Source organism: Engraulis encrasicolus, chromosome 10 (assembly GCF_034702125.1).
Source record: "Engraulis encrasicolus isolate BLACKSEA-1 chromosome 10, IST_EnEncr_1.0, whole genome shotgun sequence".
In the NCBI taxonomy this organism is placed as follows: Eukaryota; Metazoa; Chordata; class Actinopteri; order Clupeiformes; family Engraulidae; genus Engraulis; species Engraulis encrasicolus.
Window position 1 is genome coordinate 12,833,965 of NC_085866.1, and position 19,549 is coordinate 12,853,513.

General features: G+C 44.0%; 2 protein-coding genes across 4 annotated transcripts in view; both read left to right on the forward strand.

The window, feature by feature from the left end:
• nup210 (nucleoporin 210) overlaps positions 1–4,103 on the forward strand; it is an 81,610-nt gene extending 77,507 nt beyond the window's left edge. Inside the window, exons 38-40 of the mRNA XM_063208044.1 lie at positions 855–971; positions 1,429–1,503; positions 2,429–4,103. Of these exons, the coding sequence (XP_063064114.1) occupies positions 855–971; positions 1,429–1,503; positions 2,429–2,532 (296 nt within the window). The 3' untranslated portion in view covers positions 2,533–4,103. The remainder of the gene's footprint in view (positions 1–854; positions 972–1,428; positions 1,504–2,428) is intronic.
• Positions 4,104–7,352: 3,249 nt separating this feature from the next.
• LOC134456628 (IQ motif and SEC7 domain-containing protein 1-like) overlaps positions 7,353–19,549 on the forward strand; it is a 204,914-nt gene continuing 192,717 nt past the window's right edge. For all 3 annotated transcript variants that reach the window (XM_063208048.1, XM_063208053.1, XM_063208055.1), the window contains exon 1: positions 7,353–7,798. In XM_063208048.1, coding sequence (XP_063064118.1) covers positions 7,491–7,798 — 308 coding nt within the window. In that variant the 5' untranslated portion in view covers positions 7,353–7,490. The remainder of the gene's footprint in view (positions 7,799–19,549) is intronic.

The following is a 19,549-nucleotide window of genomic DNA, read 5'->3' on the forward strand; positions in this document are numbered from 1 at the left end:
GTCCTTGATACTAGGACAGTGGTGGCTTTCCCCTGGAATGAGGGGGGATGGTTACATAGATGGATATTGTATATCGACATTGATCCCGTGGCAGTGAAATTTGTTTGCTGATAACTGAGTTGAATGGAGGAACGGCATGAAAATGACATTTTAAGTTGATTAAATCCAACTTTTAATCTGTTTTTTAATCGGGTGACCTAACTTAAGTTACTTATATACTTATATTCAAGTTTGCTCAAGGTGAAACAGTAACAGTTTTTTTTTTTTTTTAAAGGAATGATAAAGGTCTGAAGCACTGTTCTATGCTTCCAAACAAAGTGTAATGGCACAAACTTTCGGACGCTCAGTCCTTCATCAAAGTGCAACTTCCATATCAGCAACAGTGTTGCGGACCTTTTATAATTTCCTTGCAGTTGTCTTCTGTTTGGTCCAGTACCTGTGCTACTGATGTGCGCGCATTCTCTGACATTCCGGGAGGTCATTTCTCAAAAGCGTTGTTGCTAACTAAGTTAGCAACTTACTTGGTTACCATGCAATTTCCCATTGGCAACTTACTAAGTTGCTAACTGATTAGCAACGATCCTTTTGAGAAATGGGGTCCTGATGTTCTTTTTTTCCCCCACTGTGTGGCAGTGAGCGCGCCCCTGGGCTCGGAGGGAGCAGGAGTCCTACACACACACACACACACACACACACACACGCGCGCGCGCACGCGCACACGCACACGCGTACACGCACACGGTATCTATTGTCCAGGACACATACACTTCTGTTTGGCCCAGTACCTGTGCTACTGATGTGCATGCACTGCATTCTCTTCCATTCCTGATGGTTTTCCCCCCACTGTGTGGCAGTGAGCGTGCCGCTGGGCTCGGAGGGAGCTGGAGTCCTGCAGCACTTCCTGGACTCCTACCAGGTCATGTTCTTCACACTCTTCATGCTGCTCGCAGTCACTGCCCTCGTGGTCATCGGTGAGTTCACCATGCACACACACACACACACACACACACATACACGCACACGGTATCAATTGTCCAGGACACATACAGTCTTTATTTTATATACAGTCACAATTGTACACTTTCTCTCTCACGCGCACAGTCTCTAATTGCGCACGCACGCACGCACGCACGCACACACACACACACACACACACACACACACACACACACACACACACACACACACACACACACACACACACACACACACACACACACAGCCCTCACCCCAGCCGTTGCCTTCTGGGTATCAACAGTTTAAAGCAATTACCAAATGTCCACCGAATCGATAGAGATGTGCACAGTATAAGCACTCTCCTAATGAGGCCCATTTATTGCGGTTTGCCTGTTGACAAATAACTGTGTCAATGACAAAGCGCCCCTGGATGCCTGTGTGTGCACCCCCTTTTCCCCTTCCTCCCTCTAGTGTGCCACGCGCTCTTCTCTCCAAAGGACCCGAGTCCTCACCCTGCGTTCATCCAAACCACTCCTCCCCTACCAGGTACAGTAGAACCAGGCAACAATTTTTTAAAGAAGACACTATTTTTGGTATTTTTAATAAGGTCCCACCTTTAATGATTTTGAACTTTTTAAAATGTATTGATGTGACCAAACTTATTTAATGTATTTATTTATTTATTTAATTATTTATATCATTGTTGATTTTGAATGTGAAGTGAATTGTATTACCTGTACTGGCCATGAAATAGCCACAGTGGCCATAAATGTAAACAAACAAACAAACAGTAGGACCAGGCTCTCTCACCTCTCCTCTGTCGAGCTCTATTTGTTCCTATGAGACATGGTTGTGCAATAGGCTTGACGTGTTATTACTTTTTACTTTGTTGTTCTCCTTCCTGAGTTGTCTTGATTCGTTGAATTGTTTTAAGATGAGGCGTTGTAATCGATATTCTGTTCTCATGAGTGGTATATTTGCAGCTGTATATTTGTGTGTTTTTTCAATTTACTTGGTTTGAATTTAAAAATGGAGCAATATGTTCATTTAAATCTCTGTAGAGTATGTTACATGACCAACCGTTTTTACTCTTTAACCTTTTGAGATTTAAGTTAAAGCACTTAGGCAGTTGTAGTGCAGAACCAGAGTGTGTTGATTTGGTGTGTCTGATCCGATTTTAAAAAGACAACAGTTTTTTAAAGAAGACACTATTTTTGGTATTTTTAATAAGGTCCCACCTTTAAAGGTTTTGAACTATTTAAAATGTATTGATGTGACGAAACTTATTTAATGCATTTATTCAATTATTTATATCATTGTAGATTTTTAATTTGAGGCGAATTCTATTACCTGTATTGGCCATGAAATAGCCACAGTTGCATATTTGGCCATAAATGTAAACAAACAAACAAAAACTGATTCGATTTGAACCCCTCTAACAAAATAAAATCTCTGCTTATTTGTGATCCAGTCCCAGCCTCTCCTCCCTCGAGTCCCTTCAAGAACCACAGCCCGTCGTCAGCCAATAGCAGCCCTCGGTACCGGCTCTACTCGCCCGACTACAACTCCCGCTAGCGCTTGCTGGCCCAGTCGGACAGGCCGGACCCCAAGAGGCCAGAAGTGTCAGCGTGTGGAGCGAAAAGTGCCTTATTCACTCCAGCGACTATGACAGAGCTGCTTGCTTTTTTTTCTTCGTTTCCTGAGTGTGTCCTGTAATACGAGTATGTGTATGTGTAATCCGAACAGAGGAGTGTGCGTGAGTGCGTGTGTGTGCGTGCGTGTGTGTGTGTGCACAAGAGTGAGAGAGATGTTTTTGTTGCGTGCGTCTGTGTGTGCGTCTGTGTGTGTACGTGTGTGTGCGCGCGTGTGTTTGTGTGTGTATGTGTGTGTGTGTGTGAGTGAGTGCGAGTGTGCAAAAGTGAGAGAGATGTTATTGTTGCGCGTGTTTGTTTTTACGAGAGAATGTGACTAAAGGATGATGGTTAGAAGAAGATACACGCATGCATGGTGTGCTGTTTGCACTTGTACGTACGGTAATTATGATTTTGTGTGCAGCTGTGTACAGCTAATAAGTACAAATATGAAACAAGGCCTCTGGTTATAAAGAAGCCTTTGTTTCAGTTGAAGTGTTTTTAATTTTTTGGAATGGCTTATATTGTTTTTTTTGTTTTGGTTTTTCTTTCTTCTACGCTGAACTAGCTTTTATTTATATGACCAGTTTGTTTTCTGCTTTGCACTGTCTGCAGCTCTGGGTATTTTTCCATTGTTTTTTGTACCTTGGCTTTCAGGTTGATGAATGATGATGTGACATTGTTTTGAAGTTTGTTGTGAAACTCAGGAAACTCAGGCGGGGCACAGTTTGTTTGTATTATGCAAACCGAAAATTGCTGTTTTGTTTTTTAAATCCAACGCAGTGTAGCATTGCCAAAAGTGTAACCACTGGTTCCGTCCCGTGATCAATACTAGACCGACAGTGAAATTGAAGAGGCCAGTTGATTTTGTTTTCTATCAATCTTGAATTCTCTTACAGTACGTTTGGTATTTATTGCCTACAAAGTCTTGTGCGACACCTCTTGGAAGCTATCAAGACTTCTCCTCACACCTCAGTTATAATGTGAAACATGAAATGTGAGATGGCTTTCTTGTTCGGTGCAGTTGGTACTTCTCTAACGGCCGATCATCATCACTTAACAATACCTGTGAAAAGGAGGACATGCACATATGCATGTCTGGCACTTACGGATTCAAATCAAGTTGTTTTGGGGTTTCCTATGTGGCCGTCTATGACTGCAGTGTCATTAACTATGGCAATTAATCATGACTTCTGCAATGTACTTGTGAAAATGCTGAAGCTCTGACTTTTGTGTATATTTTGAATATCTTGAGTTCAACTGGACCGCACTGATCTTTCTGGTGACATTCAGTTTCTGTGCTAAATTTGATGATTTTAGAGGGAAAGGTACCAACAGTTTAACCTCCCCTTAAGTCTCAGTTGTCATATTCATTGCATTCATGTGGTATTCATACAGTTGTTTGCATTCAACCATGGTTTGTGTTAAAAAAAAGTTTTAAAATGTAAAGATATTTTGTATCTAATACTAGATGCTGCCTTGCTCTGAGTTTTGTTTAATAAATCGTGATCTGAATTAATTCGTCATATTCTGTTCTTGCTGTTGTCAACCCTTCATCAAAATCTACCATTACAATTATCTTGCTGATCTACAGTACTAACCGATCAGTTGGCAGTTATGAACTGATGAGTTAGAGCCGCCCATTTTGACTAGAGAGTAGCTAATTAAAATACTACTTTGAAAGTGTTATATTTTTCTGTGGTCTATAATTCCTATATGTTGTAGTATCTCCTGAAACAGGCTGACCTCTATACTTGGTAAAGTACGTGAACAGTTCAAAATTGTTGCAGCTTATCAAAAATAGGTGTAAAAAAAAATCGATCTGGTGTTTTTTGTCAAACATTCTATTTGGCAGACACCTAAATACTGCAGCTCTCCAAGTCCTGTGCTATATTGAGACTTGAAAGAACAAGAGGAGATTTTGTTTCCCAGGTGGCATTGACATCGGATATGTTGGACTTTCACAACTTTTGGTCTGATATCAGTCTGTCAGGAACACTGGGGAAGAGACGCATTGCATTTGACAGTTCAGAGCTCATTGGTTCTGTATTAGTTGGTGGTGAAATGAGGGATTGTGCTTCTTGCTAGTTTGGAGATCTCACACTACATGATATTTCTCAGGCTGGCGGCCTGCCACCAGAAATCTTTGGATGGAGAAGCTGAATGAGTGAATTCAGAGGATGAGTGACGGACAGAAACATGCACGCACGCACGCACACACACACACACACAGACCCTTATCCTTCCATTGAGTTTTAAACTCCATTCTAAACCTCACCAGGAGCCAGTGCAATGACCTAAGTACTGGATATGATCCCTGATTTTGTATATAAACAGGCTATAGATAAATTAATCCTTCCTTTAATTTTCTGTATAGTTTACTTTTTTGGTTAGAAGTCTAGCAGCAGCATTGGATTAGTTGCACCTGCCTAAGTTACTTTTGGGGAAGGCTGATAGGTACAGTATTGAAATAGTCAACTCTACAGGAAATAAAAGCATGGATTGAATTGAATTTCTCCATATCCTGTTAAGACACAAAATCGGGCATGGATGTGGGTACAGACAGTACCTGTTAGTGAGGATGATGTCCCCAACCTCCACACATGCGGTCAAGGCTATTGTGTGACGAGAGCCTCTGGACAGCAATCGTTTTCGGAGCAGAACAAGACTTGCAGTACTTTCCAAACATGGGTGACTGTTTAATTCCAACGTGAAAGTATCATAAAGAAGGTTTGTGGAAGCACACCACATTATAACTCTATGTGGACTACATTTCAGCTCTCCTGATTTTTGTAAATTACTGCTGTATAAGTTGTTTTTGTAAATTATTGCAATTATCGCAATTGTTGCTCTAACACTGCAATTTCTCCTGTGGGGAGACTAATGACTCACCCATTAGTACAACAATGTACATACTGAAGACGAAGACATAATACCCGGCGCCGCTGACAGCTTTGTCCGGGCCCAGGACAAAGTCATCTCAAAGGGCCCCCACAAAATACATACGATGTAGCAAGAAACCATCTCTGGGGCCCCTCTCTCTTTGGAACCGGGACAACTGACCCCTTTGTCCCCACTCCCACCCCCCGTCAGCATCCCTGATAATACTTGTGGAGGATATACTCTGTATAGAGGGCATCAAGTGCTATGACTGGATTGGACTGGACTCTGGCATCCTGTGTTGCCCAGCAGCACATGCCCCAGCCCATTGGTCCAGCATCCACTGATGCCTCAGGGCTTACAACTGTCTGGGAGAGGTGTTGGGATATCCGGAATACCATACTGAGGACAGCCCTCATCAGAAAGTGCGTGTGTGTGTGTGTGTGTGTGTGTGTGTGTGTGTGTGTGTGTGTGTGTGTGTGTGTGTGTGTGTGTGTGTGTGTGTGTGTGTGTGTGTGTGTGTGTGTGTGTGTGTGAGAGAGAGAGAGAGAGAGAGAGGGTGGGGGGTTGTGGGGGTACAGGGACTGCCATCTGGCTCATCGCCAGGAGGATCCTAGCGCTGCAGCAGAGCCCCACTTCACTTCACTTCACTTTACCCTGCAGAGGCATTCACTCCCCCCCTCAGCAGCAGCAGCTCACCACCAGCACCAGCAGCAGCCGCTTCCCTCTCATCTGCCAAACAGCCCTCCTGTGTCCTGTCACGGCTCCACCACCCAGGGAAGCCGACAGGGGGGGCAAAGGGGTCAGTTGGCCCGGGCCCAGGGAGATAGGGGGCCAGAATTGGGTCCCCATTACATTGTATGTATTGGGTAGGGGGCCCTTTCAGATGACTTTGTCCTGGACTCAGCAAAATCTGTCAGCGCCCCTGCCACCACCTACTGTAGAAGGTTCTGTTCTATGGTGCTCTGACAAAAGGAACAGGTTGGGGAGGAGAGAATAGTACACTGGCTGCATACATATCTACATCTGTGATCTTGGAAGTGGCAAGTTAAGCGGTGAAGAGGTGTGGACAAAAAGGCAACAGCCCATGACTAAACCTGTCTAATCCACCCTCACCGCTGGGATCAAAGAGGAGCAGCGGCGACAGGGATCCGTTTCAAAATGGGATCAGTGCTTGCTACCATGGGAATAAGTGTTCTCTCTTTTCTCTCTCTTCTGTCTCTTTTTTTTTGTCTGTCTCCCTGTCATCTTCCTATGCCTTTGAGTACACTTAAAAGGACGCAGTCACATACTTGAAGGAAAGTGATGCCAAAGATGCACCAGTCCAATAACTGAGACATCAGAATACCTAGATCCTGGGCGATTTCATTGTCTTTTCTTCACCACTGCTGCCCAGTAATATCAAAATAAAAGAAATTATACATTCTCTTCCATTCCATCTGGGGAAGACACACACTTCTGTGGCGAGAGATTTTTTTTTTTGACATCTTACTCTCATCATCAAAGTTATTGGAATTGCAGATATAGAGGAAATCACTGCACTGCATCTGTTCTCACCAGGCTGCCTTAGGCCTAAACTATAGAGGGAAAAAAAAGTCAAGATTGTGGGATACTAAAACCAGCTAAAGCTTTAGTAAATATTCTTTTATATTTATTTTTATTATTTATTGATATATTCTTATATTTATTTTTTTCATATTTATATATTTATTTACTGTTGTTGTTGTCTAAATTCTATAGCCTACCAATGCTTTAGCCTAATGCACCGCAAATCTGTATAATATCCTTTTGTACAGGGGCGACACAATAAATTGCGAGGTGACAACCCTTCAAAGGGTTAAATAGGTTTCCTCTCGGTGGAACGGCTGCGCGGAGGTTGGTGCAGAGCGTGTGAACAGCGGTGTGCCGCGGACGTGTGCTCTCCAGCTCCGGTGTCTCACTTTCAGTTACTGAACTTAAAAAATGTAAACAATGGCGGAACACAGGGGACACGTACATGTAATAATACGGTGATTCGCCCAAATGGAGAGACGACTGACATTTCATGGCACGGGCAGCCTGTATGGGAACGAGATGGAGAGCCCCGTCGACAACCCAAACAAGGCTGCGGAATATCTGAAGGAGCTTAACAAAATAATCGAAACCCAACAGGAGTTGCTGGAAAAGCAAAAGATTCGTATTGAGGAGCTCGAGCAGCAAGTTACAGAGCTATGTGATGAAAACGCCTGTCTGAAAGACGAATACCAGCGGCACCTTCTTACTTGCAGACTTCAACAGGGCAATTGTCACCAAGCCCTTGGAATAATACAGGAAAATGCCACACCGGAGAAGTAAGATAACTCTTTCTTGTGCCCACGGGGCGCACTTTTCCTTCCCCATGTGTCATGGTAGCAGACTTTTTGATTTGACGTGTTCTGTGTGGGGACTAACTTTTGCAACCACTGTAGTGTTGCGCGCTTACTGGTGGAAACACAAGACGACGGGTGATGTGACTGTAACTTCGAGTTATTAGACGGGTACAATCATGCCTCTTGAGTTATGCACTTGCGCGAAGAAGTAGCCTTGTCTACCCCGTGCAGTTGTCCTGTGTTTGGATGTATTGAAGATAAGATAGTTAGATTACGAGGTTAAATGTGATGTTTTGACCTGGTGTTAACAATGAGCCATGGAAAACGAATGGATAGCCCTTTGTTTTCTTGGAAATACGCATTGCTGTCGTTGGTTACAAGTGTGTTGCACCAGCTCGCTTCTTACGGTAGTCTCTTCATTCCTCATCAGGAATTTCTTTGATTGAGTGGTCGGTGTCGATCAACATGCTCATTCATTCTTACTGTTCTGTGCGCCTGCAGTGTGGCGTACAACATTTGAAAAAACAGTGGGAAACCTATTTGTGTGAAAAATGTAAAGGAAAGCAGCTGCTGGACTAATTTAAGCATTGTTCAAAGCTAATTGGGTCGATGGAGATGTATTATTAAATAGAAATACAAATGGTTCATTCATCATGTGCAACTTTTCCCCCATATTATGTGCACCTTAATGGAAATACTGTACAGTGTGCACATACGTGCCTTGCATGCCTTGCAGCAGCTGCCAGCCTGAGCCAAGGTCCATCCCCGGCTTATCCCGATAGAGTAGCAGGACTTTTGAATGGTTTAAATGGAGCTCACCATGAATCCAAGATATTTATGGCATGTGCCGTGCTGCAGTCCTGTCGTAATGTCCGGGTAGCATCAAATATTTCTTCCATGTGCGCCGCCTGTCCACTGGATGGATCAATTACGCACTGGCCGCCAGATGCTCAGCTGTAACGATACTGCACGTAGTGAGTGAGATCTATTATCTGGAGCTGCTCCCAATCATGTAACGCTGAGTTTATTGTAATCTTCATCGCCGTGTTCGTTTATATCTCTTGCAAGATGCTTGCAAATGAAAGGTCAAGATGTTAGAATTTATGGAGAGGCACAAAGTGGATATGCTTCATTCGGGATGAGCATTGAATGCTGTTGGTTCAAGGTTCATGTTCATCTTCGATCACCTGTTTGGTGTACTGTATTGGGATTCAGTATGAGCTCTCAAGCTGCTAATTAAAATGTTGAACCACAAACTAATCTGGAAGGCGAGCTGGTGAAAGCTCCTCATGTTCTTTCCACCTTCACACCTCTTTAATTTGGGCACAATGACACTGATTTGATCTGACAGCAGCCATTAATGTGAAATGAGATTTACGGTCCATTATTATATTTCTCCTCTGAATAAAAATGATGGCATCAGTAGCTAGGGACGCAGTGTTAGTAGTCAGTGACACTATTCTGAAAGAGAAATATGCTTCAGTATAGCACTTGCATACTGTGCATACAACACTGTCACCTCACCAACAACCCAAATGACAAAGCAGTCCGGGAGCAGGTGGGGAGGGCATGGCCACAGCAACAGCTTTCTGTGTTGCCTTTGGCACACACTACTGTATTTTCAGACTTCCAGAAGTTGCACATCGTGATGCTAATCCCATACAATTTCTTTTTGTCAAATTCAGCAAATTGCCTTGCACAGTCCTCTGGTTGTGTAATGTGTAATAGAAAATCCACTCTGGGCTTTTGGACCGAGCTATTGGTCTGTAAATGTGAACCAACTAAGTGTTGAGAACTGGACCATAAGCAATCCCAGCCTAGTGGCTCAGTTGCAGGCAAATAGATTTATTTGCCTGATTTATATAATCTTATTAACCTTGTTTGCCATTAACCTTAAAACTGAAACAGAATTACCGGTATTAATTATTATTTCAATTTGACTCCTGTTCTTGCACACAGTATGTGCTGTACATGTGCCTCCTATTTTTACCTTAAAAAGTCCACATTTCTGGCCTCTATGTTAAGTGGTGCAGTGCTTTTGTAGTGTGAGGATGTGAGGATGTGAAGCGTGGCCAGTCTCTCAGTTTCAAGGCTGCAGGGTGGTATAAGGAGACGGCATGCTCGAGGCCATAGTCTACTGTTCCATTTGCAGATTGCGTTCTCAGCTCTTTCCCAGAATAAGATTGTCTGTTTGTCGATATCCCAATGACACTGAACAGTGATATTGGAGTAAGTGCTCACGGAACACCTACAAGCCCAGACCCTCATTTTAATTGGATCGCGCCAACTCCCAGGGGCCATCGGTCCGTTAAGAATCTGTAATATTGCTTATTTCATTATCCAAGCCTCTGACATATTATTCATATCTTTCCTGCTTAGTGCGATAAAGGAAAAAATGTGATATTAGAGAGCATTTCGAGATGCAGTAATGTGTGTCTACAGCCAGTAGCAAAGTTCATGGATGGCGGCGGTGCTTGGAAATTTCAGATCAGATTGCCCCCCTTCTTATTTCATATGGAGTGGAATGTGGTTGAGCTGCTTGAATTTGTTATCTGAGCAGATGCATCTGCAAACACTCATTTAGATTCAAGCCATGTCCCATCGCTGGACGGGCCTCGTGCTGTAAACAGTGTTTCTAACAGTAGATACCAGCAGCAGGCCCATTGAGGGAATATCCGACCGACGGCTAAATTTGGAGATATTTTCCCTTTCCTTTTAGGGCAGGGCTCCTATCTTAAAAAGAGAGAGGGCACGGGAAGTGCTTTTAACAAGAGAGAAGAGGAAGATGAAGAGGAACTCTGTAACCTTATGATGCTCCAGTGCATTACGTTTTCTATTTATTCTAATGAGATTTCACTTGAATTTCAGTGGGGTGCACTGTTTATTTTATTTTTTTACCTGCCTGTTTCCATAGCACACTGTAATATTCAGTCTTCAATGCTCAGTATATTATGCAAGGTCTCCAATGCCAAATGACATCTCCCTCACTTCATGATATCTTGCTGGAATAATCAAATATGAATGAGGCAGGCACAGAGAAATAACAGCAAGAGCAGGAGGCACACTCACTCCCCTCATTATGCCTGATGAAAGCACAAGGGAAGTGCAGAGATGCTCTCTGTTTTGGCGAAGGTACAGGCTTACAGTAGGCTACTACTGTAGTTTCGAAGCGAGAGGTCCGCACACTTAAAATCCTTTTTGTTTTCTTTTATTATTTCATGGCTGGAATCTCACTTCGAAACTACAGTCAGCCTTTGTCCTGCACCTTTTCCTGGGATGGTCTCTTCTTCACCTTCACCTTCAACTGAATACAGTACTACCAAAAATACTGGATAAGAGAAAGATAACGCAAACCACGCCCACTCAATGCAAAAGCGTGGGCTCAAGTTGGGTCTCCTAAGGGGGCGTTGTCCCCTCCTTCTTCTTCTATTTTTGAGGTGTTTGCTCAAGACGTACGCTACCGCCATCTACAGCGCTAAGGGGACTTGATTTATTCTCAACCTCAGGACTCCGAAGGTCTCCTAACCGAAGGTCTCCTAAAGGGGCGTTCACCCGACATAAAGTGGATACCGGAAAAGAAACAAAATGACGCTTCTTGGTTAGATCCAGTTTCTTTGGTACTACTGTTTCAGCAGTCGTACAGGAGTAGAAGACGTGGAGAAGGAGGTGAAGGAGAGGTGTAGTGGCCTCATGAGTTCTTCTTCACAGCTCTTTTGAACTGTGCGTTCAGGAGTAAACAGACGTGGAGCACAAAAAAAAATACACACACATTTCGGGAGTGATCAAATATTGATGGTCTGAGTGAGAGAGAGAAGAAGAGAAGGGGTTTGACTGAAATCTGCCACCTGGGGGGATCGGTCGGCCAAGTTGTGATGCAATTTTACTCAACACTGGTGGTCGGCTCAAGGAGAGCGTTGGACATGGTGCAATTCATCAACACCTGCTTGATTTAGCATGAAATGGGGTGTTTAGGAACCAAGGAGGGAGGGCATTGACACTGTGCCAGAGTTATGAAGGCCTCATTTGTCCTGTGTGCGGAAAAGCGTATTCATCCATTAAGATGTGTAAATTATTTCAGAGATAAACTGCCCCAGTGTTTAAGTGGTGTGCCCACACTTCCCTGGGGTCGCCATAGCTCAGTTCAGCCAGACTCTGCCATCGTGTCCCTCTGCATATTGACTTTCTTAAGTAAATGCGCCGCCAATAACCTTTTGCCCAGGCTGTCCTGTCCTGTGGCGACATGACATTTAGACTTGTTGGACAGACAGTGCCGTGTCAAAGCATTTTTCGACTTGGGGATGTGCTGCATGCACAATATCTATTTAATCAGCTAATGCAAGTATAGACTCATTTGTGGTGTTATTGGCTGTTATTTCCAGGGCACTATAGGGTTTCTGCAAAGTTAGAAGTAAAGCAAACAATGATTCATTATCCTTCATTTGCTGAATTATTGTCAACATGGCTCATGTTGTAGTGTGTGCAGTCGTCAGGGTGCATATCTCTGATGTCTAGTTTACTGTACAACTTGGATACTGCCATCAGGAAAGCTGACACGGGGGGACAAAGGAGTCACTTGTCCCGGGCCCAATGAGAGAGGGCCCAGAATTGGATCCTCATTACATTCTATGTATTGGGTTTGGGGCCCTTTTAGATCAGCTTTTTCCTGGGCCCAGCCAAAGCTGTCAGTGGCCCCGACTGCAAGCATACATGGGGTTTTTGTTTTGTTTATGAACAGTGTTGTGAGGAGGGGCAAGACACTGGCAGCCAACCACGTGAGCTAATTTTTTGACAGACAGCGGTTTCAAACAATCAGAGGTTGATTTGTACACAGCCAGGGGGAAAACAAAAAATGAGAACCCATGTATAGTTAAGTGCACCATTTATAGGTGTAGAAAGCCATACTAATCCATCCAGCACACGTTTGAAAAAAGTTTTCCTGTTGACCTGCCAGCTGTGTACTCTGCATGTGTAGAGAGTACATGAGTACAGAGCTTTGTTTTTACCCCATGAACCAGAAGCTAACACATGGTGCACAGCCGAGCCGCACAATCACCACATCCCAGCGGCAGAGCTATAGGGGGGACAAGCAGGGCATTTACCCCGGGTCCCAGGGCCCTGCTGTATTGGTGTTGGGGGCCTTATTGTGACCATGGCAGGCTGTATGGAGGGGCCCTATAGGTGGTTTGCCCTGGGGCCCTGTGTGCAATTGTTCCGCCACTGCCACATCCCATCCACTGAGCAACCCCATCCAGGAGGCATTCATGCTTGTGCATGAGGAACAAAAAAAAGGTCATGGCACATTTATTTGGTGTAGTGCGCTTCACATAGCCAACACAGAGACAGTTCAATGTGTTTACCAAAAATGAAGCAAAAGGACATTTGAAAGCGTGAAGTTTGGAATGAAGTTGCTAAATGTTTAAATGTTTCGTAGCAGAAATTTTAAAAAGCAAAGATAATAATACAGTGATGTGTAAAGAAAAAGTCAGGGTCAGGGAGGGATACTTTTGCTTTCTCGCTGTGAAGTTCAAATGCCAACAAAACAAAATTATCTTTTCATATGTATTAAGTTCATTATGTCTAACTGTTTAACTTAAACACTTTGGAGTTTCTTTTGCCTTAAGACATGGGATGGGGGGGCATACATGCTCTCACACACCTGGACCACCATCCTAAGAGGACAACTCTAACAGCAGGAGGTGTGACCAACCTGTCATTTTTGACAGGGAGGTCACACCTCCACAACAACATCAGCTGTTTTTAAAGCACGTCACTCATCAACATCACAGTGACCCTCTGATGAAGACGGAAGTACACCGTCGAAACATGTCAGGTACAAGATAAAAACTTTTACATGTCTTAAGGCAAAAGAAACTCCAAAGTGTTTAAGTAAAACTATCTTTTGTCTGCAGTGTCTGCGGCTTACTGTACAGTAGCTTTTACGGCTGGTCTGGGAGGTCGACTCAGCTGCAGCTGGCTCCCAACCTCTGCAGCCTTTTTGAAAGCTGCTCGCTATGCCATTTGTTGTACCCCTGGGGTCTTGCTTCCAGCAGGCAGAGCTGTCTACTCTGCACACAACTCTCTCTCTCTCCATCTTACTTTCGCCTTTGCCCCCTGGACAGTCATAGTCAGGGGTCGAGGAGCGGAGAGACGCTCTTTGATCATCCCCTGGAAACCCCCCCAAGAGAATAGGTAATGGCTGCCTTAATGAGAGCTCTTAACCCAATCTGATTGTATTTCTCGTAAAGGTTACACAGGGGGAGGGATGGAGGGCTGGAGAGAGTGGTGGAGTTAGAAAGAGAAGGAGAGGGAGGAGGAGGGGCGGCGGCGAGGGGTCAGGACAGGAAGGAAGCGGCCACGCGTGTCCAGCATTCCCATGTCTGCCCTCTCACAGGGACAGTTAGCAATTAGCAGAGGGTGTCATGCTGTTGGAGAGCTGACACACACACACACACACACACACACACACACACACACACACGTGCACGCGCGTGCACACACACACATGCGTGCATGCACACGCACACACACGCACAGACACACACAGTCACGCACACATGCACATGCGCACACACACACACACACACACACACACACACAGACAGACACACACACAGCTGATGGAGGTGCTCAGAGGCAGCATTCATTGCCAGAAAACGTTCTGTTATTGTCTTCTCTCGCAGTGCAGACATACTTCACATAGCTGAGGCCCACGTCATGGCAGATCATCATGCCGATGCCTTTTAATCTTACATCTACAGTAGATACTCATCTTGTCAGTCAACATGAAAGTGTGTGTGTCTGTGTTTGTGTGTTTGCCTTGGTGTGTGCATGTCTGTGTGTGCATGGCATGCTTCTCTGTGTTTGTCTCTGTAGTATATGGGTGTGTGCTTGTGTGCAGGCATGTGTGTGTGTCATGGGGACTAGAAGATAAACAAGCCTACAGATAAATATGGAATTCTCACATGACCTGCCATGAGGATGGTATGGTGTTGTTGGTTGCGTTCAAAAAGTAAACCGACATAATGTGTGAAAGTGCTAGAAACTAGAAAAAATTGTTCAATAGTACAGGACTATTCACAGTGTGGTGCACTGCAGAGAGAATTTCAATGAAAACTATGGTTTCAGCATTGTCCAAATTTTATGAAGACAAAATATCCCATCTTTTTGCCTTGGAGTAATCTCATTGTCATTGGCTTTTGGTTCTGCGTCGAAGCTTTATCCAAAACATTTTTTTTTTTTTAATCGTGGACTCTGAGGTCTGCAGTCATGAAGTATGATTGATGTGGTGTTCAGACACTTGACTCAACTGCCCCCCCCAAGGAGCATCTTCATTTATTAAGTAAGGCGTATGTGGATATACTGTCATCATCCAGAGGACGGCACTGTTCATTCACACGCTTTGTGTTTATTCCTCCCTTCTAATGACAAAGAGTCAATCATTTTATTTTCAAACAACAATGCCTTTTCTGTTCTGTAGCTTCATGGTGAACTGGGGAACATTTTTTGTATTGAGATGTATTGAAATGGAATTCCAGCAGTTGCTTCTTTTTCCCTGTCAACTGTGTTGTAGTGAATGACTTGGTTTAAAAATATAATCCATATCCTTTAAACAAACTTCCTTCCCACGTGCCATTTTAAGGGTTAAGAGGATTTGCGCTGAGCATTATCCGCAGTTAGATAAATAGAGAGATGGTAAACGATACATTTGGATTTCACTGTCATGTTTCAAAACTCTGTCATCGATTTGCGCATTCTTCACTTAGAAACAAAATATTTTTTCTCCTGACAAAAAAAATGCCTTAACATTGCATGATGATGAAATCCTGGCCCGAAAAGAGAGAGACACTCCTGATCCAGATAGTTTTTTTTAACCTTGCCTCTCGAGCATGAGGAAACGTTTGCACCAAACCAAACTACTGCCTGCCGGGCAGGGCCGCTGACAGCTTTTGCTGGGCCCAGGACAAAGTCATCTGAAAGGGCCCCCTGTCCAGTCCAGTCCAATACATACAATGTTATGGGGACCCAATTCTGGGCCCCCTATCTCCCTAGGCCCGGGACAACACACCCCTTTGCCCCCCCCTGTCGGCGGGCCTGCTGACGGGAGGCAAACTTGGCAAAGTGGGATGGGAAAAAGAGCGTTCCTATAGTAATTCATTGGGTAGGGCTCATTAGAGGGGTGGCACAGGAGCAGTACGAATTGTCCTGGCCCAGCTAGCCCAGCCACTAAATCTTGTTAGCAAAGCACCTACCCTACCCCTGCAATAAGCAGCCATGATGCATTTGTGTAATTTGCTTTAATGATGCAGATTAATGGGTCTACCGTAGCGCTTAATCAGTAGGCACCCAACCGATGATTAATCTATTTAAATTGTGCACGCCTGTTACTACTGGCTTCATGTGAAACTTTGTACACAGTGAAGCTGTCCTTACTTTTTCACATGCCTCCTCCTCAGAGAGTGTTGAACTTTGATCCTACTGTGTCTTACTCAAATAAAGATAAATATTTATGTTGTAGGATAGTTCATCACTTCACAGAGACTCCGCACAGGCTCATTGCATCTCTCTGAATGACTTCAATAAAATGAAAATAGAATAGAAGAGAGTACTTACTCTAATGAAGATATACATGTAAATGTAATCAAAAGTAGTTTGCTTTGACAAATGTGCAATGCACATCAATGTAGAATGAAATGAACAAATGTGTAAAAGACAGAATAAGCTTTTGTTTTTTTTAGTTGTGCAAAGGGATGAGCTCAGAAGTAGTGTTGGGCATATTTCATATATTTGACCCACCCTATAACAACCTATATTTAGCCTATATTACAATATATCGAAAGTCATGTGATATGCACAGGTCTGGAAAATGCATACCTTGTCATTTTTTTTCAGACCAAATGTCTTGTACCGTAAACTGCCTGCTGTACATGACTTTGTTTCTTTTTAAAAATATATATTTTTTCGTTTTTTTCTACTTTATTTGATAGGACAGTGTGAGAGGTGGACAGGAAGCGAATTGGGAGAGAGACGGGGAGGGGTCAGCAAAGGACCCGGGCCGGGAATCGAACTCGGGTCAGCCGCATGGCAGGCGTGACCCCGGCAGGGCCACATGACTGTGTTTCATAGCTCTTAAGAAAGAAGGACAAATGCCTTTTCCCAGATGTACAGTATACTTTTAAAACCTTGCTTTCTCCACTAGATTTTCCACTGTTGCCTACCACCTTGACTTCAAGAGCTTGCCTGGAGAGATGCATTAATGTGATGTCACCACAGAGTCATCATTCTGATTAGTAGGTGACCTTCAACGCTGTAAGCTGAAACGCGACTGTAGAGCCATGCTCTAACACTGGCATCACCTCCCAGGAGGCTCGTTTCACTCTCTTTTTTTTCCCCTTGTCTTTTCTCCTCTCTTTCCCCCCAATCTTTTTTCATTTCTTTTCTCGCCTTCGTTCTGTTGCCTACTACATAATTTTCTGAGCACTGAATTTGTGTTTTAGGGCAACACAAGCTTCCATTCCTTTTTCACATTGTCCTTGAGCTGTTGGGTGCTTCTACCTTGAACCCAGTGGCACTGTGAGAGTGAAGAAGAAAAAGTAGAAGAGTGGTGGTGGGGTGGGGTGGCGTGGCGAGGGGATTGTTTTCATGCTGGAAAATCTCTAAAGTGCTGTGACTCACCTGCTGTGGTTTGCAGTTTCATGCATAATAGGCTGGTTGATGGTGGTGGATGTGTGAGATCTTGGTTGGACAAGTGCTGGTGGTGGCTATCTCTGATGGCAGGGTGGGTTTGTGAAGCCATGCCAAATTAGGGCCTGATCTTCCCCAGAGACCGTATCCACTAGGGATGTAATAATATTGTATCGAACCGAGAAATCGTGATACAGTCACAATACTGTATCGCGAAACAAGGAGGCAGTATCGTGATACGCCCTTTCAAAGTGTTGTTACCCATTAGTCCAGCCATGGGCAGCCGTGGCCTAGTGGTTGGAGAGTTGGTCTTTCAATCAAGGGGTTGCAGGTTCGAATCCCCCCTATGACCTCTCCCTACATCTCCATCCATGGCTGAAGTGCCCTTGAGCAAGGCACCTAACCCCACATTGCTCCAGGGACTGTAACCAATACCCTGAAAAATAATAACTGTAAATCGCTTTGAATAACTGAAAGCGTCAGCTAAGTGCAATTTAATGTAATGTAATGCAATGTAATGTAGTCCAGAAAACAACCTTAGGATTTGATGTGATAGTGTATGAACCGAATCGTGAGTTGAGTGTATCGTTACAGCCCTAGTATCCACCTGCAGCTGTGTGTGTTAGTGGTAGGACAAGTGCAGTGCTGGGAGAATACTGGTGGTGATGTAGAGGGCGAGTTTGGTTGAGCACTGCTACTGCAGTCCAGTCACTTGGTGTGTGCACAAAATAATAATTAAAAATGCATTATTTGTGCTAAAGGGTTCTTTAAATGGAAAAGAACCATGCATGCTTGAGCATTAAGCAAATGATGTGACGCTCTTGGGCAGATGAAGTGCTGGTATTTTGTTAATTTATTTAATTAATTATTTTGTAATGAACTGTAACAAGTACACATAGCGCCTCCAGCAAATGGGCATTGGGAAATCAAAGTGTGCTCACGTAACACCCTTCGAATGTAAATGCAATTAAATGTTATGTCGCCCATTTTATAAAAAAGATTCAAAGGTGACATTTTCCGCACTTAAGCAAAGCTTTATCTCTATTCTATAAGGTGTGGTTAAGTTTAACCCATTGATACCTAAAGCACCTGCAAAAAAACGTGTGCTGAATGCCTAAGCCCTTGTTGGGAAAGTTGCCCATAGGGGAAATTTGACCTTAGGCCTACTTATCAGAGGAATCATTGACTCAGTTAAGACTCATATTAGTAAAGATTGATGGAATTAATATGATGATGATAATCAAATGTCCATTAAGCAAGTGCGCCCACTTCAACTACACACACACACACACACACACACACACACACACACACACACACACACACACACACACACACACACACACACACACACACACACACACACACACACACACACACACACACACACAGAAAGAGAGATGAGATGACATACACACTCCCACACACACTCCTCCCTGGCCCATCATCCATACAGCAACCTCGTGCACTTCCCTAGTGCTCGTGTCCAGTTGTGCTTAGCGGCGCACAAAAGCAAAAAGCTGAGGAGAAACTTGAGCTGAGTCAGCCCTTCTGTAGATGCCGCGGCTTCAGCGAAGATGTTCCGTCCACACATACAGTAATCAAGGCTGTGTTTTGGGATGCGGGGCTTGTGAACACTCGAGTGGGCAGGGGGCGATTTCCTCTACAAGATTGGTGTGGAGAAACAGCCAAGCAACCACAGTCTCATTTTATACTCACTACAGGAAACCGAAAAAGCCTTTTAAAAGACTGAGCTGCTCTTTGGACTTTGAAGGAAACTACATCTTATAATCCATCACACAAGATACTGCAAAGCAATGCAGTTTTTTTCCCCGTGAAGTCTCACAATTCACTTTTTTGAGTATATATTCCCTCATATCAAGTATACAGTATATTCCTAATAAGTCTACGCTGGGAGGGATCTATGTCTGCAAGTTCCATGGGAAATTAGAGGTGTTGCGTGGTGTGGAAATGTTAGAGTCAGGACTCAAGATCAGGATCGGGGGTTGCGATGAGATTAGGGGAAGCTGGAGGAGAGCGCTGCTGAAGTCT